A 26,222-nucleotide genomic window follows, 5' to 3' on the forward strand; every position below is an offset into this window, starting at 1 on the left:
TGCAACTTAAAGTTGGTGAATTTTTAAATTAGGTAAATTGGTAGCTCAAGTTCTAGTCATGTGACAATACACACTTCGTATCACATGATACAAGACCATACGATACTATGCCGACTATGGAGTCTAATTTTGGATGTTTCATTTTCAAGAATAAAACCCATAAATTAGATCTATGAATCTATCCATAATTTAGAGTAAATTTTAAAATAATAATCTATTTGCTAAATCTAGTCTAGATCTATATTTTAATGCTGATAGGTCTATATATCTATCTTTAATTATATTTTATAAACTTTATTTTTTTAAAACTATTTGTAAATACGAATATATTATGTTTCGTCTAGCATCTCTATAAAATTCGTGTTTTTTATCTTCTGTGATCCGGTTATACGTTTTAACATTTTACATACCAACAGTGTAAACAATGTAATCACATGAAAAGAATGTTCACATAATATTTAGATAGAATATATATAGTCTAAAGTAGTATCTTTAAATTTAATTATAACATTTTTGGGGTTTATATAAAAAGATTTAGATCTAGATTTTATAATTAGTAAGTTTTTTTTTTAATCTAGATTAGATATAGACTCTTTAAAGTTAATAAAGTATAAATAAGATGATTAAACTTCACTCAATTCACTGTCTTCAGATACTACCCCCTATGACGCCTATGTGAGATAGTATGAATACATTGAATTATATGAATATGATAGACAATAGTTGAACTTAGTTCAGATACCATTTTTAGTATGATTTAGACTACATGGCACTTACTAAAGACTAAACTAAAGTGAAAAAAAAGTTAAAGAATTAATCTAATTTTAAATTAGTACGAGTCTTCTTTATGATTTATCTTGAAGTTGGTCAAGTTAGTCTTATGTTAATGTTTCACTGTTTGATAATAAGATATATTATTGATGTTACTTAGGAAAAGAAATTAGTCCTACACATTTTGTGTGCCGATCTAGTTATATGCATGTACACATAATCAATGAATAAAACTCTGCTAAGTCTTTGCTTGTCCTTGTTGATTCATTCAGGCAATACCCATGCCCATTCCATTCTCTAATAGCACTAGACTAGGGGAGAAGGAGCACTAGCTCTAGATCTAATGTATGCTAAACATAAGTTGTGGAAGTTGACATCCATAAACTGTCAGCCATAAAAATAGACCCTTGGCATGGGCCCCTAAATAGATAATTTTTAGATCATCTTTCCTCATAGAATGAGTAATAAATAAAAAGATAGTTCAAAGCACTTCAGTTAATTGTTGACCAGATTTAACAGACATAATCATATTTTATAATAATTAAAAATCAAGTGATTTGTTCATTTTTTAACAAAATTACGAATCCAATTATAAGGACACATAAAATTTATTTAGTTAGATCTATACTTGAACAGGTACCCTGAGATTAGTTGGGAAAGTAAAGTTGGTTGATCATTGTGCTGGCATTGTGCATGACACTCTCGTCAATCATTGGCTATAGAAACAAGATGATTTTTACATCATCTTCCCACATAGATCGCAAGGTCTAAAAGGGGTATTTTACTTTCATCATTGTCATCTGTTCCTTAACTTTCGTTGTAGGGGTGCTGTAAGAGTTTGCATAACCTAATACCTCCACTTTTCCTGGTTATTCTACTTTATTATACTAGAAATCTGTCAATCGCGCAAAACACTCCAGGACCTAACGTAGAAATACTAAATCTTTATACTCAAACATCAGTAATTTTTCACTACTTGTTAGGGCCATGATCTCCTAAAATGGGATGTCTAAACAACTAGATTGATATTTTAATCACAGTTAATTTGTAAAAAATATTTCACAGATGTCATTGCATGACAAAATGATCCATTCCTCTGCTGGCGCTGATTCCTCTATAGAGGCTTGTCTTGAAGAGGAGCTGCATGCCATTGACTTGAATGATGCTTTTGATGATTATGCAGATGATAATCCTGACATTCTTTTGCAAAACATGGATATTTTAAAGGATTTGGATCCGTCTGCTGATTTTGTAGGTTTCAACAAATTACTATTGTATAATAATTTTTTTTATTAACTCTGTTCCACATGTTTAAAGGATGTGTTCATGTCTTTGAGATTATCAGAATCAGTGGTATTAAAGCCATGATGTGAAGGTGTTAATAAAATAGCTATGAAGTCAACCAAGTTTTCTTGAAAGAAATTAATTTATTTATATTGTGGAATATTATATAGACCTTCCTGTTTAAAACTTTTTTAGATTAGTTTGTCATTTTAGCTCTTGTGTTTATGTTTGTAATGTTATCACAGTGCCTCAAGCCTACATTTTATTTGTTAACAGTGCTCTCTAAAAGTGTAAGCTAGAAGATACTTTAAATTATTTTTATATTTTCAATTTAAACTGCTGTTTTATTTTTATACACTTTTTCTAGTGGTTTTATAGAAAGTTGATCTTTTCTTTTTTAGCTTCAAATTATTTGACAAAGCTCAAACTGACTCATCATGCTACTGCAATCTTATTTCCAAAGCTTTTTTTTTTTTTTTTTAACATAAGGTCAAAAATGTTATATTTTGAAACACTAATATAAGAAATATAGAAATGTATCTCTGATCCAGGAAATACCACCAGAGCTGAATGATTATCTTGATCAATTAGAAGAGCAAACAAATCAGCTGGAGAAGGAACTGTTGCTGTGTGATGAAGTACTGAAAGAATCGGAGAGTAAACCAACAGGTAGGAAGATAGTTGAATTAAAAAGACAAACAGAAAATTGTTTGAAAAAAAAAAACAATGCTTATCTAAGGGAAGAAACACAAAATTCTCTGTTCTGTAGCTCAATACTGCATGAAATAGGTTCCTTTTTCTATATAAAACAAAATTAATTAATAACCACTAATTGGTTCTTCTTCTTCATTGTTCTCAGTTTTCATGTCAGAGGGCTCGGATCAGTAATTTGAGATGAATTGCACAGTTATTTCCAAATCAGGCATTTCTCTGTATAGTTTTTCTTCTAAAGGAGGGTTTTTGGGGCCAGTGTCTTCTTAATGTCTCTTGATAAAGTATGTGGTTGTAAAGGACATGGTCAGCATTCTCTGGGGATGCTGCAAAAGGGCAAATTAGCTAGTCTGGACTTTTAGTTTCCAAAACATAATGATTAACTAATTGTTTAATTTAATTTTTATTGATTCATGTATTACTATTGACTATGAATAATAATCCAAACTTTTAACTTGATCAGAGAATAGGAAGTGGAGAAATAACACGTAGAAAACTTAATAAAGGAATAACTACATGTTCATACATATTCATATATACAGCCAAAAAAAATAATTTTATTTTTAATTAGCTTTTATTTTTCTTGTTCGATACCAAACAAAATAATTAATTACCAATAATTAATTAAGTAATTACTTTTTTTTTTATTTTTCATGTTTTGCTAGGTACAACAAATAATTGTGTAAAGATTCATCTTGATCCAAGAATGGCTGTGGGAGAAATAACATGTACAAAAAATTGTACCAGACAGACAGACAAAGTGAATGGGTATAAGCTTTATAAAATGTTACAATCCATTTAGTTTATAGGACTGCTGAAGTAGAAGTCATTTGTAAATATACTATGTGGCTGTCTATACTATTGTCCACAAAAGAATTTTTGTGAGTGGACAGTTATCTCCTGAGTAAACATTCCACAAGGTCTTTCTCTAAGAGCTTTAAAAGCATGCTACAGATCTCCCTCTTACTATAAATATGTACAAAACTAAATACAATTGAAGTTATGTTAATATCAGGTAATCAATGGCCAATGATAAAGTGTTTACACTAATGTGATAGACTCTCTGTCTAGTACTCCCAAACTGCCTGCTGGGTGTAATGAGAAAGTGTTTAGACTGATGTGAGAGACAATCTATCTAGTTATAAAGATTACTTCATTATGCTCCCAAACTGCCTGCAGGATGTAATGAGAAGTCAAAAGTAGAACATTCATCATCATCTTTCCTTTGAGTTCCTCATGGAACATAGGGCCTCAGCAAAAAACAGACCACTGTCTAGGGTCTCTTGCTAGTTTTGTGATGGCTTCCCAGCTCTTTCCGGTCCAGTCGGCTTCCTCTGGTATACTGCGTCGCCAAAATTAGAACATAAACAATGCTGATTTATGTCAGCAATCTAAAAAAGCATACAGCACTACCAACCAATTATCCATTGGAAGTCCATTAGTTAAAGAAGCTTGCTCATTTACAAAATGACATTTTATATTTTTACAGGTGACAAAAGCAATGCTATTGTTGCGTATGATGATATGAAAATGTTACAAGATGCAGCTGCCGAGGCAGGAATGACTGTGGAAGAATTCACTCAAAAGGTCTGCCAAAAATCCAAAATATCATATCATATCCTAGAACAAGCTGATTTCTGGAACTAGCTCTATATTTTCTCTCTTAAATCTTTAGATCAGTTTATCTTATTTATTTTATCCTTATGCTTTTACTAGTTAGGGTAAGCAAATGTTCTTTTGTTATGTGCGAGATTGGATTGAAGTGTTTTTCTAACTCTATCTCTTTATGGCTTTTCGTAGTGGTTTTTGCAAGATTAGTTGTAATGCTTATGAAGGGTGTAGATATTGTATATCAACATTTTTGAACAAACAAGATTGTTATATAAGATAGAAAAGAATCATGGAAGTGTAATAATTATTTTTGTCAGATCAGTGCTTCTTAAATTTAGCTTTTTTTCAATTAACCTTTGCAGTAGCTTTTTATTTATAAGCTTTTTTCTTCCCTTTAGAATAAGAGTTTACCACTACCCGAATAATTTTCTATTTCCCCCAGCTGGTCTCCTAAATGATACTTAATACTCAATGAGACAATGTTATGATATGCTAAGATAATGGAAGCATAACTTATTGGTTTGGGAAAGTGCAAAACCCCAGAATACTTTTCTTTTCCATAACATAAGTGGGATAGTTTCAGTTAGTCTATCTTTATGAATTTTATATCTGGAGAAAAAAAACTTGTAATATATTTAGGTATTTTTCCCACTTCTTCATTGCACTTAATTCATCTCATAATGATCTCTATCTTTGGACAACAGGTACTAAAAGAAGTTTCAGAAGAAGAATTTACAGAGGACAAGCTGATACAAGAATATGATGAGTTTATTAGGTTTCAGAAAGAAATGGAAGACCTACGAGCTGGGATAGAAGACACCCTGTGTGTAACTCATGACATGGATTCACTTCTTGCAATAGAAGTAAGTGTGTCCATAAAAATACATGAAAAAGCACATCAAAGACATTAAAATAACAAATTGATAGTTAACTCATAAAAAAAAAAGTTCACTCTCAGTATGGGGTAATAATTGGGGTCAAAGACTAACTTATAAGAAGACTAACTAATATCTTCAAATATGTATTATAAAATTCATATGTAAATGAAAAAAATTGTATATGTTTAAAAACTTATTATTATTATATTTTTTTTATCTGATTAGTAATGTAGTTGTATGTTTTGTATTATATTAGAAGTAATGCTTTTATTTAAAGCAGAATACTAATATATTCATCTTCAAAATATGTTGCAGGCATCTAAAGATGAAACAGGGGTCAATCAGTCGAACAGTGACACTGGCTTGATTCCATTGGCAAGCACGGATGCTGTCACTAACTATCAAAATAAATATGGCTTTGTGTCAAGTGATCAAAGAGGTTTGTAAAATTTTGATATCATAATGATACTTTAATCTCACAGTTTCTTAATTTCTTAATTGTTTTTGGAAAATAAAAAAAATAAAAATATATAATGTTCACAAAAGTAATTTGACCAAAACAGACAATGGCTTACTAAGCATGCTTTAACATGAATAATGCACTATACAAAACCAATTTAAAAAAAAATGTATGCCAGGTTTTATATTTGAGAATATTTCAAAGTCTTCAAAACTTGAAGAAAGAAGAAAATGAACACAGCTACCTAAAATACCGTTACAAAACTAAACTTTATTTCCCAATTAATCTTTAAGTCTTTAAGGAGATTTTAGTCACTAACTTTATAACCAAAAGTCAGGGTTTACTAGTGAACAATGTAATTTTTACAGGTGGTCAGCTTGTTTCAATGAATGCACTGTCATGTATGAAAGAATTTATACAAGATCAACTCAGAAAAACAGAAGAATCTTTCCACTCCAGACAACGGATACTTTTACATGTAAGTTGATTCCTTTTTTACTTTGTTTTTACTGTTTTATTTTCTTTTTACATTTTGATAATCATACCAAAAAATCATCCAGAATTCTTAGCAGGTTTTGTGATGGGAATCACCGAGGACAAATAGCTGGAATTGACATGAAGTTAAATGTCGTGTTTTTATGATTTTTGTTTTGCATTGAATAAATGACAATACAAGTTAACATTCATTTAGATTAGGGGTATACAGGCCAAGTAATTTAGTATTTGGCTATCAAGATGAGAATCTCTAGTTTTAATCCAGACTTTTTAGACTCCTTGAGTCCTCACAGCTCTAATGGAGGTATATAATGGTGATTGTGAAAACTGCTTGCCACCCTCATTAATTGGTTGGAACATAAACAGTGGAACATCCTTGATCTTTAGGAGCTGTTCAATTTACTAGTTTACATTGCAATTATTTTAAAAACATTTGCTAACATTTCAATCTAACTATCAATTTACCCATAAAATCACTTTTAAATGATGACGAACTACTCAGCTCTTTTTAGTTTTCTCTATTATTGTTGTTGTTGATGGTTATAACCTTCTTTTAGGCATGTAGACTTTAGTTTTGTGATTTAACAAGTTAAAATTTTTATTCAGTCCATTGAGAACCACAGGCTTCAAGAAGAGAGGCAACTCATGGAGGAAGAGGAGAGGAAGAAAATATTGCAGCAGAAGATTGACTTGGAGCAAACAGTTTTGTTGGAGAGAAATAAAGAGAGGGATGAAGCACTTGAGGAAGAACTTAAACTTTTGGACAACAAATTCAAAGAAGAGCTCCTCCATCACCAGGTGACAGATTTAGTCTATGTTTTATGTTAAACCAAAATAATTTAAAAATTGTTAGAAATGTAGTCAATTTTGTATGTTTAGAAATTCTACCTCACTGTATGAAAGCAGTTTCGATGATCTTCTCTAAAGCTTCTCTCTAACAACACAACTATTCACATTGATCACCAAAAGTATAATTTAGACAAAAAACTATGGGCTCCAATTACTGTACATTTTTTTTTTAAATGAACCACTGGATCTGTTCAACATTAAATTTTGTTTTAAATGTTGTAATTTATAACAGTGTTATGAAGGCCATTATTATATCTTTCAATTGTTTATATGGCTCTCTACAATAAAATAAACTTTCATATTTTTCAACTATATATTCACATTTGAAAGTGTTTTATATTCTGATTCTTCTATGTTGGGAAATAATAAGACTAAGACTGCTTTATTGATCCTTATGGAAATTTGTTGTGATTACAAGGACTCTTTTCTCATATAAAGACAACACAACAGAAAAATACACATACATACAACAGACACAACATAAAGAGTTCATTCAGTGACTACACACAGATATCTTGGTCCTTTTCATGTTTCCTGATCAATGAGTGGCGGTGATAGAGTCTGACCGAATGAGGTACGAACAAGTTTTTGTACCGCTCCGTTCTTGTTTTGATTGACAGCAATAGCGATAATATCATGTTATTATTTTCTTCTGATGTTTTGTTCTAAGTATACATTTATACTTGCATGTGTCTTGCAATTTTAGACTCAAATAGAACAGTTAACAAATGACTTGGAGACGGAGAGGACTCATTATGAAGCTATTCGAACTCACTGGATGCTTTCCCTTGAGGAAACAAAGAGAAAGGCAGCTATGCATATACAGAAAATGTATCGAGGATATAGGTTAGTGCTGTTGTATTTGTTTTTTAAAGGCGGTCCGAAAAAAAATAAAATAAAGTGCCAAGCCAAACATTTGAAAACATTTAGGACTGATAACACCATTATGAAAAAATGTTTTGAATCCCATAATTTCTTTCAGTCTCACTGATAACTCTTTTACAAAGTAACACCATCTGTTTGGAAACTTTTTGCTGTTCTCTGTTTGCCTGCACTGTAAATCAAGCCTTGATATCAATATTATTCTACTCTCATCTTATCTATCATCTACCTAACCTTCAAGAATATTTTTCTCATGTTTTTATACCTGTTTAACATATAGCTAAAGAAGGTTGCTTCCGGTTAGTTTTTTCTGATTATTTTTTTTCTAATGGCTATATAATGTTGATCTAGCTCAGTGTTTCTCAAACTGTGTTCCGCGGAACCCTAGTATTCCACAAGGCCTAAATAGGTGTTCCACAAACTACTGGAAAAATTAACATAGTAGGCCATTGCATATCTTAATCTCTCTTAAAAATAATAAGATTGTTCCACTAAATAATCAGAATGTGCGAAGTGTTCCATTAAGGAAATGTTTGGGAAACACTGATCTAGGTGATCACATGAACATATTTCCTTCCCTTTACAAATGTATAAATATTTATTTAAAAATGTATAAATATTTATTTACAAATGTAAAAATATTTATTTCTCTACTTGTTTTATAGAGCCAGGAAATTGAACTCCGAGACAATACACAAATATGAAGAGCTGAAAGCTGTAAGAAAACAGGAAAGATTTAACATCCGAGTGATGGAAGTCGAGTATGAGAGAAAGTATCAAGCTGAGCAAGCTAGGAAGTAAGTAACATTACCAGCTTCCTATAAAAACCTTTTTATTTCAAATTTTACTTCACCTATAATATATATTTACATATATTTACATTTTCACTTTAATGTATACAAGCTCATGTTTTATAATGTAATGTTAAATTTTCATTCTAAAAATCATTGAAAGCTTCTAATACAGACTTTTGTAAAAACACATTTCAGCTTATCTGTTTTGTCAATAAATTTATATTTCAATCACACCTCATAATCACTTCAATCTGGAAGAATGTTTGGTGTATTGCACAAAATGTAAGACAAATTTCTATACGGATAATAAAGATTATTATTATTATTATTATTATTATAACCAGATGTATAAATTGTTGCTTCATGATCATCGATTGGTCATCAAGTACACACATTATTGTCCAACTTATGATACTATTTTTCCTTGGCACAGTCTGCAAAAGAGCACACAGCTCAACAGCAAAAGCTGGCTAGAAGAAGAATGATAACATGATAACAATTTAAATTATGATCTCAATAATCATAACCATCTACCAGCAAAATAACGGAAACTATTCATTTACATTTAGGAGAGTTAGATTGATATTACATATAATTTTAAAATTGCAAGCTTGTATGAGCTAATTAAATTGTTTTTTTTTATATAAACTTTTTTCTTCTAAAACTGCCTTTTTTATCTCATCATCTAGAGTCGGTAGAAAAAACCTCACCCAATGTTTCATTCCTTTACATATTAATTCAATTAAGAAATGTTTATGCAAATTTAAAAGTGGATATTTAAAAAAAAAGTATTTTTAGAACACTTCTTCTGCTTTGCTGCCTAGGGCAACATTTGTTTCTGGACCACCAGGAAAACAATATTGGGAACAAATTCTAAATGAACTATATTTAAAATTAGAATATTAACATCAGCATTTCTTAAAAAACAGCTTTTAAAAGTTGAATCTTAGTTTTATGAAGAAGAAGTGTGACAGCGTTCTACTGATTGGCTTCGAAGAGAGTGAAATTCTTTTTACTTGTAAGCAAGATGATGTGAAATGTGTGATGTTTTTTTCTGAGCTGTTTCCTTTATTTGTTGACATTTTTTGCCAAATATTTTACTTTGTTTGTTGTTTGTAAAATGTTTTACATGTTTCGGATGTTTCTTCAGAGTTGAAGATAGTTTACTTCCTAGTCCAAACCTCCCGCAGGACGATGGGGGATGGGAGTGGGCAGGGTTTGAACCCTCATCAGTCGATAAGTCAGAACGACAGTCCAGCGCGGAAACCGCACGATTTCTCAATAAAACTGTTTGAAATCATTCTTATTACAACTTACTTTCCAACACGTGCTCTAAATTTAGAGCCAGAAAACATTTACCTAATTATTTTATTTTAAATGAGTTCTAATTTTGTAGATATAGGTCAGTGAAATCTCTTTAAAAGGACATACTGAACTATATATTTTCTTGTACCAAACATCAGGTGAGCAATCTTCACAGTTATCTAGGTCCCATCAATCAAGAAATCTGTATGTCATCATAACACATTGAGTTTTAAGTGATTGGATTCAAGCCATTTGAAATTTATGTTGAATTTGACAATCTCTACAATTTCCTGTTTCATGAACAGTTTGACTTCATATTTACTACTTTTTGCTAACAGCTTAACTTTTTTTTTTAATTTTATTATCAGGAAGAAAGAAGCAGAAGAAATAGAAGAAAAGAAAAGGAAAGAGGAACTAGAGCAACAGAAGCAGCTAGAACTGAAAAGGCTGGAAGAGGAAAAGAGGGTCGCAGAGGAGGAAAGAAAAGAGGCAGAAAGAATAAAGGAGCAGGAGAAGCTTGAAGAGGAAAGAAAGAAAAGGGAAGAAGAGAAAAAGAAGGAAGAAGAGAGGCTGCGCAAGGAAGAAGAAAAGCAGAGGAAGCTGGAAGAGAAAAAGAAGCAAGAGGAAGAGAAGAGACGTTTGAAAGAAGAAGAGAGAATAAGGAAAGAGGAAGAGAAAAGAAAGAAAGAAGAGGAAAAGAAGAAGAAAGAGGAAGAAAAGAAATTGAAAGAAGAAGCTGAAAGGCAGAGAAAAGAAGAGAAAATTAAACTAGAAGAAGAACAAAGAAAACTACAAGAAGAAGAGAAGAGAACAATGGAAGAAGAAAAAGAAAGTTTGGAAATTGAGATTAACAATGGCAGTATAGCTGCTGAAGATGAAATGATAAAATCAAAAGAGATCGAAGCTTCTATTGACCTAAATCTGAATTCAAATAACAACAATAGTCTGTCAAATACAGGAGAGGATGTGTCTCCTAGAATTACAGTGACTACAAACCTGAGACCTCATCCACCTTCATGTCCACCTCCAAATGCCCCTGCCGCTTCTTGGTCACCTGCCCCAGATCCAGTGCAGTCAGCTACAATTAAGTCCCTTGCTCCTTCAGATGTGCTTGTACCAACCGTAGCTTTTGTACCGTCTCAGCCAGACCCTATTGAAACTCTGAGAGTGTCATGGATGAAATCTTGTATCCCATGGAGGTAAATTCTTCACATCTAATACATAGAACTTAGTTTTATTTGCTGCACACAACATGGGGTGCCTCAAAGGTAGAACATATTTAAATGAGAAATGAGTTGTTTTATTTAATATGTTATAATAAGTTATAGTCCACCCATACAGGTCCCCGGTTATGCTCTTTAATTTTGGTGGAAACCCCCCCCCCCCCCCCATTTAAAAGTAGGTAAAGTTACCCCTTTATAAACTTTGCTATCTATGAACTCAGCTGTTGTAAAGCTCATCTGTTACTATTGCTAAGGGTCAACGAAGGTGCCATGTGTCTAGCACAACTTAACTGCCTTTATTTCCTCAACGTCGGGTAGAATTGGGCATACTAATAATAGGTATTCGCTGGGATTTAAATTCAAGAACTCTCAGTTTAAAAGGTAAGTGCTTTACCACTTGGCCACCACTCTCCTTCCCCCATGTATTGATTGTAAGTCTACAAAAGTAAGTCTACAAAAGTAAGTCTACAAAAGTAAGTCTACAAAAGTAAGTCTACAAAAGTAAGTCTACTGTGGAACATGAATTTCTATAGTGTCTTGAATTTCATTATCTAAATCTTAAGGCTGTAGACAGCATTCAAAATGAGATAAGATATTTAAAGAAAATAGTAATACTTTTCTTTTAGTAAATACTTTTAATCTATTTACAATTTTTGTAAATTGTTGGTTTGAGTAAGTAAAAAGTTGCCAAAAAAAAAAAACAACAACTGGCTTGATCTAAATAACCCTCAGAAATCATTGCATTATTGAATCTCTTTCTATTCTCTACAGTAAAGTGAGCAATGAGCCATGGAAGCTTGTACAGTCCACACAGAAAGTGCAGAAGAGACCTGCCTCAGCTAAGAAAAAGTTCCCACCAGTTGCAGAGGCTGTAGTCTTGTCTGCTGCCCATGCTGAGACCCTGAGACAGGTCAGTTCCATGTCATGCTGTTACACATTTCTCATGGAGTATTTGATTTATACTTCTGAAGGAGTGAAGGTTGTTATGACATTAAATGATTCACTATTTCTAAGAGGTTTTTGAAAAAGATTTCAAGTGAACATAGATGAACAAAAAAGTTAACTTTGTAAGCTATGTGATGTTGCTAGTTCAGGCTGTCTTGAAGTCAACCAATTACTCTGCAATCGTTTGGGTGTAATTGTTCGGGTGTATTACGTGTAGTTGACCAACAACACAAACAAGAACTGGCACATCAATTGTAACAGGTGAAGAGATGTAGTCAACGATGATGAACAAGTTAATATATATTTATTATGATAAAAGGCCACAGTAGAAGTCTCTGTCACTAAACACGTCGTTACCCTGGAGTGTTCTATCGCTAACTGATTTTCCGGTCTCTAACCCAACATATCCCAAACGTCACTAGTCCCGTTCAATATGCGTCTACTATGGTGCGTCGCTAAATAACTAAAATAACTAACCTATATAAATAAGGTGTCTAACAGATTCCTCCCCCCCTTGAAAAAAAAATATGTCAATATTTTTCCACTACTGTCAAGTCTTACAAGGGCATTTTCAATTTAAGGGGAAGACCACAAACATAAAATCTTGATCTCTTCATCTTGACATCTTCATCTTGACAGTTCCTCATATTCATGTCAATGTTCATAACAGTTCATAACATTCCAGAATCATCTTCATTGGTACACAGTTCATCATGGAGGAAAATGTGGCATCTTATGGGCATGTCCTACACATCTCAAATGTTCTTTACTGGCAGTAATCTGATAAAATACAATATTTCAAAAAACAATTACAGACTTTATTTACACATTCAATACATTTTTTCTTACCACCCTTTTATACGCTTTTGTCCATTTTTCTTTTATACTCACCCTTTTCCATAGAACTAACTTTCGTCAATGATATATGAAATGATTCACACAAAAAAAAAATATCCATACTTACTTTTAAATGCTTAACATCAACTTTACTTATCTCCCTTTTCCATAACATATAAATGGTGTCAATATATTAATATATATTACATACTCAATATAATCATAGTTTATTTACAAAATTGTTTCACTTCAATGTCATTCTAGACAATAAATCAGCTACAATATTCACAGATCCACTAATAGCTTTCACTTCAAATTTATACTCCTGTAGTGCTAAGAACCATCTATAAACACGACTGTTTTTCATGCTCTTTTGCTGTATATATTGAATAGGTTTATGATCAGTTAATAATATGAATTTCCTTCCTATTAAATAACTCTCTAGCTTAGTAATTACCCATATTACAGCTAAGGCTTCTCTTTCAATGACACTATATTTTTTCTCTGCCTCTGACAATTTTCTACTTACATATAATATAGGATGTAAGTTATCATAGTTCTGCATTAAACAACCACCAATAGCATTACCAGATGCATCAGTTGTGACATAAAATATTTTGTCTTTATCAGGTAGTCTTAATATTAGTTCATGACTAAAAACATCTTTAATTCTGTCAATAGCTTTCACACATTCCTCATTACAAACTACTTTTTGAGGTTTTCCTTTTTTAAGTAAGTCATTTAGTGGATTCACTATTTCTGCTAAGTTTTTTATAAACTTTCTGTAATAATTTACTATTCCTAATATGCTTTTAATTTGTCTTTTTGTTGTAGGTATTTCAATATTAAGTACTTTCTTTATGTTATCTTCAATAGGGCTAATCATGTTGTTATTTACTTTATGTCCTAAGAAAATTATTTCCTCCAATCCTATTTCTACTTTTTCTGCTTGAATTGTAAGTCCACTTTCTTTTATTATTTTGAATACTTCTTTTACATCTACCAAATGTTCCTCCCAACTATTATTAAAAATACATATGTCATCCAAATAGCAAATAACATTTTCTTTGTTTCCAATTATCATGTTCATCATTCTATTAAATGTGGCAGGTGCATTTACTAATCCAAAACTCATATAATTCCATTGAAAAATACCATATGGTGTTACAAATGCTGTGTAAGGTTTTGCATTTTCTGTTAAAGGTATTTGCCAATAACCTTTAGTTAAATCTAATTTAGTAAAAAATTTTGCTCCATTTAATTTATGTAAAATATCCTCTATATTTGGCATTGGATATGGGTCAAATTCTGTGATGTTGTTAAGTTTCCTATAATCAATACATAACCTTATATCTCCATTCTTCTTTTTGGCTATCACAATTGGTGAAGCATAAGGAGATGTTGATGGTTCAATTATACCTGATTCTAGTAAATTGTCTATTTCTTTCTTTACTTTGTCTTGTAAATGTAGCGGTATTCTATATGGCTTAAGCTTGATAGGTTTTGAGTCTGTTACTTTAATGTCATGTTTAATAATATTAGTTTTTCCTGGTATGCTGGAAAAAATTTCTTTGTATTCCTGTATTATTTTAGTTATATCTTTTGACTTTTCCTTAGTTAGATTATTAAGATTAATCTTTTGCCAAGTTTGATTCTCTTTTGTTTCTATTACAGGTATTTCCTTAATATCATTTTCATTATGATTTTCATTTGTTATTATCATCAAGCATTCTTCTCTTTCTGAAAATTTATTTTCTATTTCCTCCTGAATGTTTTGTATCAACTCATCTTCTCTATCATGATACAGTTTCAAATTATTTATGTGATATGTTTTAATTTTCCCATTTATTTCAATTTGATAATTCACATCACTAATTTGTTTTATCACCTTAAATGGACCTTTCCATTGTTTACCAATTTTATTTTTCAGGTCATTTATCAATATTAATACATTGTTTCCTACTTCTAGTGTTATCAATTGTCTTTTCTTATTTATATTCTCATGAGCACTTTGTTTGTACTTCTTATTGTTGTTATATGCTTGAGTCCATATTTCTTTCAATTCTGTTGTGATTGTTGTTTCACTGTCATTATTTAATTTATTCTCATTGCCTATTAGATTTTCTTTAAAAACATCTAATTCATCTCTGGGTTTTCTTCCATGTATTATTTCATATGGTGAAAATTGTGTTGCTTCATGGATGTTGTTTCTATGAGCAAATAGTACATAGTTAATGTAATGATCCCACTTGTTCTGATTATTCTGAATTATTTTTGTTAGTGATCTTTTTAATGATCCACCATATCGTTCACATAAACCGTTACTCTCCGGGTGGTAAACCGAAGAGTATATGTGTTGTATATTGTATTGTTTAGTCCATTTCTTAAATTGTTCTGACTTAAACTGAGATCCCTGATCACTCAATATAATTTTAGGTATACCATGTCTTGTAATTACTTTTTGAGTTATGGCATTAATGATATTTTCTGCACTTGTATTTGATAATGGGATTGCCTCTGGATATCTACTAAACATGTCTATTACTGTTAAAATGTATTTGTTATTATTTTCAGTTTGAATTAAAGGACCTATTAAATCAATAGATACTTTCTGAAATGGTGCTGTAGGTTCATCCATTTCTTGAATAGGTGCTTTATTCACTAGGCTTTTGTTAGATCTCTTTTGACATATGTCACATGAGTTTATGTATTTGTTGATTGTTGCTTTCATTTTGGGCCAAAATACTTGTTTTGACAAATTCCTATAACATTTCTTTACTCCCCTATGTGCTGCTAAATTATTATCATGTGTCATGATTAAAACATCTTTCCAATATTTCTGTGGTAAGACAAGTTGTTTTATTTTCTTGTTATCCTTACTTGTTTGTCTAAATAATATTTTATTCTCTATACAAAATTTCTCCATTGGATTATTATTGTTTTTATCTAATATTCTTGAATAAATTTTCCCAATAATATTGTCATTCATTTGTTCTAATGCAAATGTGGGTGTTGTTTCTTTTTCACTTTGAGATATTTGTGTTTCAAGACTATTTTGTGTTTCATTTTCTATCTCTCTTTCCTTAACATCTGTATTTTCTATTTGTATTACATTACTGGTTTCTTCTTCTTTATCATTACTTATTACATTTATTGTATTTTCCTGTTTCTCATCTTGTTTATTCATTGATCTTGTTATTACCATACTTGTTATATTTTGTGTTTCTATGTTTTCATGATTTTGTCTTATGTTTTTGTATTTGTTTTGCCAGTCTTCTAATTCTTTTCTTGAACATTCTTTAACTCCTTTTATGTTTCCTACTAACATATCATATCTCATTTCTGGTATTGCAATGCCATCACAATAACCAGTGAAAAATGGAGTTTCAATGTATACCCTTATAGCTTTAAATTCCCTTACAGTGCCATCTGCTAATTCTACTTTCTTAGTAAACCCTTTATACCAATGAGGTTTGACAAATTTAGTTTTTACTGCCAAAGTGTTACAACCTGAATCTCTGATTAATTCCACTGGAATTCTATCTACAAACCCTGGGTACACTGCAAAATTGTTCCTATTTCCTTCCATGAAATATACCCTATCTGTACCTTTATTTTTGTATTCCCTACTGTAACTCCTATTTCTGTAATTTTCCCTGTCATTTCTATCTCTACTCCTATATCTACTGTTATTTTGTTCATTGTATCTATTTCTACTTCCAGACCTACTATTCCCTCTTCTACAGTTAGCTGCTATATGACCTTTTCCTTGACATTTAAAACAGGTTATTTCACTATATTTTCTATTTCCACTATTTGATCTGTTTCTATTTCTACTTCTATCAACATTTTCTTTGGTGTATCCTATTAAATCTACTTTGCTCTTATCCCTATCAGAAAATGGTTTATTTGGATAGGCATTTTTGTATACTCTCATTATTTCTGTTATTTCATCTATAGTTTTTGGGTTTCTTTCTCTAATAAAAGATTGTAACTGAGGATCACATTTATTTACAAAGTTGTCCACTAGAATAAAATTTTTTAATCCTTCATAAGAGTTATTCACTTTTTCTAATTTTACCCACTTATTGAAAAAATCCTTTTCCATATTAATGGTAGTTTGGGGTTCTATTCCTAATGATGGTATATTGTCAAAATATTTCTTTCTAAAAGTTGTAGCATTATGACCATATGCATTCAATAATTCTCTTTTTAAAACTTGATAGCTATCATCAATATGATGGTCATGATTTTGGCATATTGTTAGAGCTTGACCATGAACAAAGTCTATCAGTATTTCAGACCATTCTTCTTCAGGCATATTAAATGTAGACATTTTTGCCTCATATCTTTTCAGGAAATCACCAATGTCATCCTTCTGTTCATCAAAACTTTGTATCTTTCTCTTTAGCCATGTCTGTGAATTAGGGTTGTCTCTTTGAGTGGTATAATTATTTGAGTTATTTGTGTTATTTCTTTGTTCAGTTTGGGCTCTGGCTTGTGCTGCGTCCAATCTCATCTTCTCCATTTTAGCTTCATGCTCTCTCTGCCTTTCTTGGTCTTCTTTTTGCTTTTCATATTCTTCCTTTCTGATCCTTTCTTGCCTCTCTATCTCTTGTCTTTGATGTTCTTCTTGTCTTTCTATCTCTTCTTTTTCCCTTCTTATTTTATCTTGACGTTCCATTTCTTCCCTCACAACTTGCTGTACATAAGCGGCTAAGTCTTTTCCTTTTAACTCCATGGCCTTTCCATCCTGCATAGCTGTTTCCTTAACCTCCTTAAGGTCCACATATGATGATGTAGCCATTGTGTTTTATATTTTATATATATTTTTACTTAGCCTATATTGGTTATGGCTATACTTTAAAAGTTTTTACACACTTTTATACCAGTTTTAAGTGTTATGTCTCTATCTATAGATTTAGTAAATGTGTAAATCTAGTCTGAGTTATTATGGTTATATTCAAATCTGTATATTAGGTCCAGTATTACACACAAATTTAAATCTAGTATATTATAGTATGTATAATAATACTATTTAGATCTATAGTTATCAAGAGCACTATGACTTTTAGATCTAGTATGAATAACTATGATCAATTTTAAAATCTGGTATGACTGAAGTCACAGTGAAGTGTTTAGAGTAAATTCAAAGACTGTCTAGAGTCTAGATCTAGATTAGATTATGGTTCTATTTAACCATACGAAACAAATATGTGTATACAATGTCAAATATATCTTCAACAAGATACATATATCTAGAATGTACTACCTTCATTCATTTTTCAATTAATAATATTTCAAATTAGAGTCTAGATGATTAAATTGTACCAAAGAGATGTACAACAATTTGCAGATCTAAATTTAGCCAGACGATAGTGTTTGACTACATAGCCAGTTTCGGCATTATTCTCATGGCAAAATCATATTTGATTTTAACCGCTCAAACTAAAATTATTTTAGTCTGATTCACAGTAAAAGAATCCTACCCGCACTTTCTATCATTAAGTGAAAAAAATTACAGATCTAATTAAATTAATAAAAATAAATAATTTAAAATAATATAAACAAATGAAATAATTAAATGAGACTATCACTATGGGTTGGGATGTGACAATATGGCACACAATGATAACGTCACGAAGTAACCAGGCAACAACGGATATGACGTTTACACAAACAAAACAAATTACAACCCTAAACGTATAATATAGCTTTTCATCTAAATTACGTCTTCTACCCCGACGGGTTTTAAGGCGCACCACCTGATTTTACTCAGGCTAACGTACCAAATTTAGACAAAATCTATTTCTAAGGGCAATCTAAACATATACTAATAAGAAAAATGGCACTTAGCTTTTGATAAGAAAGATCCCTTTGTTCGGACTCCCGAATATGTTAGATCACAACAAATTCCACTGCCTCTCTTCCAGTTCTGACTCTGTTCTCCGGTGCTACCAGTATCCCACGTAATGCCACAGATGTCCTGATATGCCACAGCAAAATGTTCCAGTTTCTTCGACGACTGTTGATGACCGTATGTGTAGTTCCGACGACTTTGTGTACACAGTTACTGACGAATAGGTTAACGGTTCTTCTGGCGATGACTTGACTTGTGTAGATGACTACTGACAAATAACAGTCTCTTGACGGCAACTTGATCTGGACGACTGACGAATAACGAATTTCTTGACGATGACTTGATCTGGGCTGACGAATAACGGCTTTCTTGACGATGACTTGATCTGGGCTGACGAATAACGACTTTCTCGACGATGACTTGATCTGGGCTGACGAATAACGGTTCTCTAAAATAGTTCACTGCTTCTGCTGCTACTCTGGTAGTACGACGAAGTTTGCTGTTGTACTCTGCTTCACTAGACCAAACTGTCCAATGTAGACTAGGTGAGACCAAGGTCACCTCCGACGACGTTCCGTTATACGACTAACGGTTTTCAACGAAATTAAGTGGATGTAGCTGTTTCCACAACTTCACTGCTAACAAGTCTAGGTATGGTCTAGACCGACGAATACTAGATAGATCAATGTTCAGTACTGATAAAGATTACTTCACTAACCTTCCAAAGGTTAAACACAGTGACCGTTATAAACGTGGCAAGCAACCGGTTCAATGAGCAAACTGCTCCACAAGAATCTCTCCAAGGGTAAGACGACAGAGCGATTTCGATTTAGTTAGCTACCAAACTTGTAGTACTCACAATACTTCTGACAGCGGGCAAACTGTCCTTCTCGAAACTGACGAGGTAAAACTTGATACTCAATGTGGCTCCTATGACGAAGAAAAAAATATGTCCAACAGGTTCACTAACGATCTCTCACCCGTTATGAATGAACGGTTTCTCTGGTTGTAGGTCGATTCAGCATATGAAGATCAGGCTTTGATAATATACTGGTTAAGCAGACCAGACGTTGCGATGATTACGGTCCTGACGAAGGTCACCCTGAGTTAACGGCTCGTTGAACGTGCGATCAAACAGGCGACGACTGCTTGTAGATCTAGAACAAAGTCACTCTGTGATACTGCTGTGTTCAGCCGTACTCCGATGAAATCTTATATCTTCGAGTGCACGACCCTCACCTGAGTAAACGTTCTGCTTCGAGGTCCGGTTCGATGTTCGGCTTCAACAGGGGTCCGGCTTCGAGGTTCGGGGTCGCCACTGTGATGTTGCTAGTTCAGGCTGTCTTGAAGTCAACCAATTACTCTGCAATCGTTTGGGTGTAATTGTTCGGGTGTATTACGTGTAGTTGACCAACAACACAAACAAGAACTGGCACATCAATTGTAACAGGTGAAGAGATGTAGTCAACGATGATGAACAAGTTAATATATATTTATTATGATAAAAGGCCACAGTAGAAGTCTCTGTCACTAAACACGTCGTTACCCTGGAGTGTTCTATCGCTAACTGATTTTCCGGTCTCTAACCCAACATATCCCAAACGTCACTAGTCCCGTTCAATATGCGTCTACTATGGTGCGTCGCTAAATAACTAAAATAACTAACCTATATAAATAAGGTGTCTAACAGCTATCACCATTTAAGGCTAGATGGCTGCATGGCCAGGTTGCACTTTGAACTTTTCTTACAAGTAATAAATGATTCCAAGTTTGAATCCTGCTGTCTTGCAAGAGGTGTGGTCACTTAAAAAAAATGAAAGCCTGAAACTTGTAAAGCATACTAACAAGAAAAAATTAGTTTAAATATTTCTTCAATAAATCTTTTGTTGTGTATGTGTATTTATTATTTTGCTTTTTAATTTTTTTTTCATTTATTTGAAAATACTAATTCACACAGATATTTAAAATTAATGGAAAAGAAAATTACTACATCCTGATATTAAGATACCATGGGTATAAAAAAAATGGCAAAGAAAAAAAAAATACATTTTATTTTAAATATTTCAAAACATAGTTTTAGAAAATTATAGACATTTTTATTTTTTTATTCAAATTGTGAGCATGATTTAACATATTTATGTATTACTTTTGTTTCTTATTTTTCTGTTTGTAGGTTTTGTTAATTTTTGTTAATCTTGAGTTTGGTGACATACTTTTTATATTTACCCATCTTCAGGTTTCATCTGTGGCACTGTGTGACCTTCCAGGATGCTCCCTGTCGACCCTTAGCCAGTGTTGGTCCCTCAAGTACCTGACCATCACACACTGCAATCTGGTTTGTCTGGACAGTGTGTCCAACTGCAAACATTTAGTTTATGTTAACGCTGAGGTGAGCCTATTGTTATGTCACTGAATAACTGGCTGTTTTTTTTTTTAAGTTTTCAGTTGAAGCTTAAAACAAAATCCATTAGAGAATCCTGTTGACTGTTAGGAAGGATTTCTCCTTATTAACAGGTGTGGACCGGGAGCTCTTCACCTTAAATCCTGTTCGAAGGTTCCATGATATCGACAAACATTACTATGATTGATATGCTGGCTCATTACAAGCAGTAGAATTTGTTGCTGCCTAACCACAGGGAATTTCTTCTTATTCCTATTCTGTGCCACAATGCCCTGTAAGAAGTGCCACTCCAGCCATGGGTTTTCAGGTCTTTCCCACATGCACACGCACGCATGCACACACACACACACACACACACGGGCGCGCGAAAAAAAAAAAAAGATTAAAGGCTCACAGAAGTAACCTGAAAGGGTAAAAGGGTCCAGGTTTCCCTATCTGCTTCCACCAGGAGATATTTCCACAAAGAGGCCACATGGGGGCTGGAATTACATTGGCATCACTATTTGTGTTCCTTTTTATCACCTAAGATGTCTGGAAGTCATGTTTTAAATAAAAATTGACAAGGGCAGTGATGTAGAGCATGATATAAAAAATTAAAAAACAAAATTCTTTTTAATGAATCAATAGGTTGAAATAATTTAAAGGTCTATCTTATCTGTATATATATATATATATATATATATATATATATATATATATATATATATATATTGTATAAGCTATTTATTTTAAAATAGGCTGTTCTGGCTTAGAAAACTTCTCACAGCTATTTAGATTACATTTTCTAATGTTTCTAATCCTCATCTCCAGTACAATGATATAGAGTATGTGGACCTGAAAGATCTGGGAAGTCTTCAAGTCGTCAAACTTGCACACAACAAACTTAGCGCTATTCATGGTCTGGATGGCTGCATCAACCTTCGCTGGCTTGACCTCAGCAGCAACAACATCACAAAGCTTGGTAACTGTTGCTATCACTGAATTCTGAGATTTAAAAAAAACAACTATATATTCATTATTTTGTATAAGGTTGTGAAATAAGTTTAGTTTTGTAGCACTACATTTGTGTGTTCACATCATTAAGAACTGATTCATATAAAAGTAATGCATTGTTAGCATCTATTTATAATTTCATTCTAATTAATTTTAAAACTTGAGATTTAAAAGTATGTAGAGCATCTGAAGTATAGTTAGTTTAAACACACTTTTTTTGGACTCATTTCCTGGCAATCTTCAGATACCCATTAGAGTTTAGGGCATCCCCTTTATGTCTAGTAAAAAATCAAAATATATGCACTTTGCCTTAAAACCAGAATCCTAGCTTATTAGTTGACTCTTTCTCATTAATTTGTTTTTAAAAAGACACATTTTTAATATCTCTATAATTTTCTTTTACTGTTTTACAACACCTCTATTCAAATCATTCCTTTATGGAGGCTGGGGGGACAGCTGATCTCAAAAACAGCTCGAACAATTTTCCTACAAATTTAACAGTTCATGATATCACTGAGAAAAGAATTAATAGCTTGTTGACAACTTGGGGAAAACTCTAGTTTGACTGTTATAATTGTTCAAAGTAAAAAATAAGTAAATGAAAATTTGGCTAGAGATTTATATGAACTGACATGGCATAGTCCGCTGTATTACTGTAATTATAAGATAACTGTAAATTTAAAGCTGCTTCAATTTTTTTTTAAGTTTATAAGCATAGCTTATATTTTTGTACCTAAATCTAATACATCTGAGCGTTGTTACAGGTTTGATACCAGAATTGATTAAATAATTTTAAGTTATTATTTTTTAATTATTTTATTATATTTGAAGTTTAATGATGGAGGTATTGTCTTTTTAAAAAAATACATTTTTAAATGTTTTTCTTGTTTTTGTTGCAAATTATTAAAATGCCATTGAAGTGGCCGTAGATTAAATCTTAACTTAACTGTTCACAGTAATAGCAAAAGTGGAAATCCTAAAACCAGTTATATCAGATGGTCTTCTTTTCTATTTTTCAGGTGGTCTGGCTTCACTGCGCAGGCTCCATACCCTCAATGTATCCTACAATCAGGTCATCAGCACTGAAAGTCTGGAGAAGGTTGTCACATTGCAGGAATTGGACCTGTCTCATAACTTTCTGCAACAAATTTCAGATGTCCAGAAACTCTGCTTGCTGACTAGACTAGATCTGTCATCAAACAATCTGTTAGAGGTACTTTACCAGTTGAAAATAAATCATAAGTTGTGAAAACCTTTTTACATCATCTGCCCTAAAGGACTGGAAGGGAACTTTAAAGTGTAAAGAAAAAAAAAGTAAAGTTCCCCTTTCAGACCTTGTGGTCTGTAGGGCAGATGATGTAAAGATCATGTTTCTGTGGCCTACAGTTAACGATGACCAACAACCTTTACTTTTCCCCAACCATTGTAAGGTACCCATTATAGCAGGGTGGACTCAGCAGTGCCCAAATATCCCAAAATTAAAAATCAGTCTTCACCATGATTCGAACTTGGGACTCCCAGTTCAGAAGCCAAGCGCTTTACTCCTCAGCCACCATGCCTCCTACTTTAAAGGGTAAAGTGTGATAAATAACTTAATATAATAGAGTTACCAATTACAACTCCAATGGATGTACTAAACTAAATGTACTTATGATACCTATAAGCCTACTATAAGGAGTTGCCATAATTTTAAGTAAATCACAATCTAATATTTGCTTACATTATGATTTTTAAACAGTGGCGTAGCAAGGAATTTGGGGGCCCGGCAGACCGGACCTCTTTAGGGGTTTTGACATTCAACATGATGACATGAAATAATGGCATAATATTTAATTTAGAAACACATTTCGGACACTCATTTGGGGAATTTTCACATTTTCACCTCCTCTCCCTCCTCCCTGGCTATGCCACTGTTTTGAAGATGTGATTCCCACTGAAAAGGCATATTTTTAAGAATAACAGCATTGAGAAAAAGACAAGAAAGTGATTTAGATAAATGCTGGGAAAATGTAATGGAACTTTAAGAAAACGGTATGAAATGAGAAGATAAAGATAATAAAAAGATGGATGGAATTCTTTTGTTACATCAAAATTCTGTTTTAATCCAATTAATTTAGAAGCTTGTGGTTTTAAAAAAGTGTAGACCTATTATAAGTATTTCTGGTTATCTCTAAACGATATAGGTCCCTGAACTGAAAAACCAAGTCCTGCTTCAAATTCTCCTCTTACAAAAAAACAGTATCAAGTCTTTAGAGAATTTGAGCAAGTTTTGGCTTCCGTTGTTGCACACAGTAAACTGTAGTGAGAATATGTAAGTCATTATAATGTTCATAATCATTCGAGTTTATCGAGTCTTGAAACATAGTGTATTAAAAGAAACAATTAATGATATATTCCAAGCAGTCTAGTATTGAGTTTAATTACAAGGCTACATTATTTGTTAATTTTGTTTAGCATTGTTTTATTTTTGTAGTTTGAGCTAAATTCAATTTAACATAAATAATTTTTTTTATATTCTACTAGTAGACATTTCACTTTGTTTTAATAAGCTCTCTGTCATCAACTCAGATTTGAGTTATGGTTTTACTTTGTCTCAATAAGCTCTATTTCATCAACTCAGATTTGACTTATGGTTTTACTTTGTCTCAATAAGCTCTCTGTCATCAACTCAGACTTGACTTATGGTTTTACTTTGTCTTGACTTATGGTTTTACTTTGTCTCAATAAGCTTTCTGTCATCAACTCAGACTTGACTTATGGTTTTACTTTGTTTCAATAAGCTTTCTGTCATCAACTCAGACTTGACTTATGGTTTTACTTTGTTTCAATAAGCTCTCTGTCATCAACTCAGACTTGACTTATGGTTTTACTTTGTCTCAATAAGCTTTCTGTCATCATGTCATCAACTCAGACTTGACTTATGGTTTTACTTTGTCTCAATATTCTCTCTGTCATCAACACATCAACTTGACTTATGGTTTTACTTACTTTGCAGGCTAGAGAGCATTGATGGATTAAATCATCTTATTATGTTGAAACATCTAGATGTCAGTGGGAACCAAATTACAGGTAAATTGATACAGGCTCTTAAATTTCATAACACTATTATTTTTTTCTCACTTTTAACAGCATGCATGTTACTAGAGAAACATCAGCTAGTGATGGATCACCTGCATTTCCTTATCTCTAGAGCAGACTATTTCATTGACATGAGTTATGAAGTATGCACTTAATATATAACTAATTCCATATTTGAAAATTATTAATGTGGGTTTAACTTATTCTAAATATCTAGATATCTACAGATGCTATTTGAAAGAAAATTGTCTTTTGATATAAGATTAGGAATAAGACAAACTAGATCTACAGCTATTTGAATGTGTAACATATTTTCCTAAGAGTTTCCCAAATAAACAATTCTGTGTTGTCATTATATAATCCCTTCAGATATTTCTTAAATTCAATTTCTATCACTTTAATGTTGCTATGGACAATATTTTCATTGGTGGTCTGATATTAAGGTTGAAAATGTATAGTTGTTCTTGAATGCCAAAAGCTTAACAACAGCTAATGTAAACATGCAAGGTTATCTCTGTAGCTAGCATAAGACCTAGTTTTCATGATTAGGACACATGATATTTAATCATTTTTTTAAAACGTTATTACAGAATTGTAAAATATTTAACTTAAATATAACTTAAAGTTTCAAATAGGCATTTTATTTGTAACTTATACAGAGTCAGACAATTTGATTCAAGTTTTGAAATGCACCAAGCAGCTAGAGTCATTGGACTTGGAAGGAAATCCAGTGAGTGAAGTGGACAAGAGTGGTACTAGGTGAGCTGTGCTTTCTAGTTGGATTCCACATTAAGTCTTGGCTTTTGTTTCCATCCCAATTTCAGCCAAACGATTACTTTTAGCTT

At 32.3% G+C, this 26,222-nt stretch overlaps 1 protein-coding gene and 1 long non-coding RNA gene across 4 annotated transcripts in view; one reads left to right on the plus strand and one right to left on the minus strand.

The window, feature by feature from the left end:
- Window positions 1-79: 79 nt before the first annotated feature.
- LOC106054324 (leucine-rich repeat and IQ domain-containing protein 1-like) overlaps window positions 80-26,222 on the plus strand; it is a 38,487-nt gene continuing 12,344 nt past the window's right edge. The window contains exons 1-18 of one of the 3 annotated variants that reach the window (XM_056043529.1): window positions 80-194; window positions 1,837-2,022; window positions 2,607-2,724; window positions 4,256-4,353; window positions 5,082-5,240; window positions 5,571-5,694; window positions 6,084-6,193; window positions 6,817-7,008; window positions 7,766-7,905; window positions 8,607-8,738; window positions 10,409-11,239; window positions 12,035-12,173; window positions 21,142-21,294; window positions 22,117-22,267; window positions 23,319-23,512; window positions 24,483-24,610; window positions 25,295-25,368; window positions 26,037-26,136. In XM_056043529.1, coding sequence (XP_055899504.1) covers window positions 1,837-2,022; window positions 2,607-2,724; window positions 4,256-4,353; window positions 5,082-5,240; window positions 5,571-5,694; window positions 6,084-6,193; window positions 6,817-7,008; window positions 7,766-7,905; window positions 8,607-8,738; window positions 10,409-11,239; window positions 12,035-12,173; window positions 21,142-21,294; window positions 22,117-22,267; window positions 23,319-23,512; window positions 24,483-24,610; window positions 25,295-25,368; window positions 26,037-26,136 — 3,029 coding nt within the window. In that variant the 5' untranslated portion in view covers window positions 80-194. Of the gene's footprint in view, window positions 195-388; window positions 557-1,836; window positions 2,023-2,606; window positions 2,725-4,255; window positions 4,354-5,081; window positions 5,241-5,570; window positions 5,695-6,083; window positions 6,194-6,816; window positions 7,009-7,765; window positions 7,906-8,606; window positions 8,739-10,408; window positions 11,240-12,034; window positions 12,174-21,141; window positions 21,295-22,116; window positions 22,268-23,318; window positions 23,513-24,482; window positions 24,611-25,294; window positions 25,369-26,036; window positions 26,137-26,222 lie in introns of those variants that run through there. The other 2 variants (XM_056043531.1, XM_056043530.1) reach the window with 2 other exon arrangements.
- LOC129928631 (uncharacterized) lies at window positions 12,496-20,591 on the minus strand. Its single transcript, XR_008780083.1, has 2 exons — window positions 18,318-20,591; window positions 12,496-12,988 (listed from the first exon to the last, which is right to left on the minus strand). It is a non-coding gene; the product is annotated as an uncharacterized LOC129928631 (long non-coding RNA).

Source organism: Biomphalaria glabrata, chromosome 10 (assembly GCF_947242115.1).
Source record: "Biomphalaria glabrata chromosome 10, xgBioGlab47.1, whole genome shotgun sequence".
In the NCBI taxonomy this organism is placed as follows: Eukaryota; Metazoa; Mollusca; class Gastropoda; family Planorbidae; genus Biomphalaria; species Biomphalaria glabrata.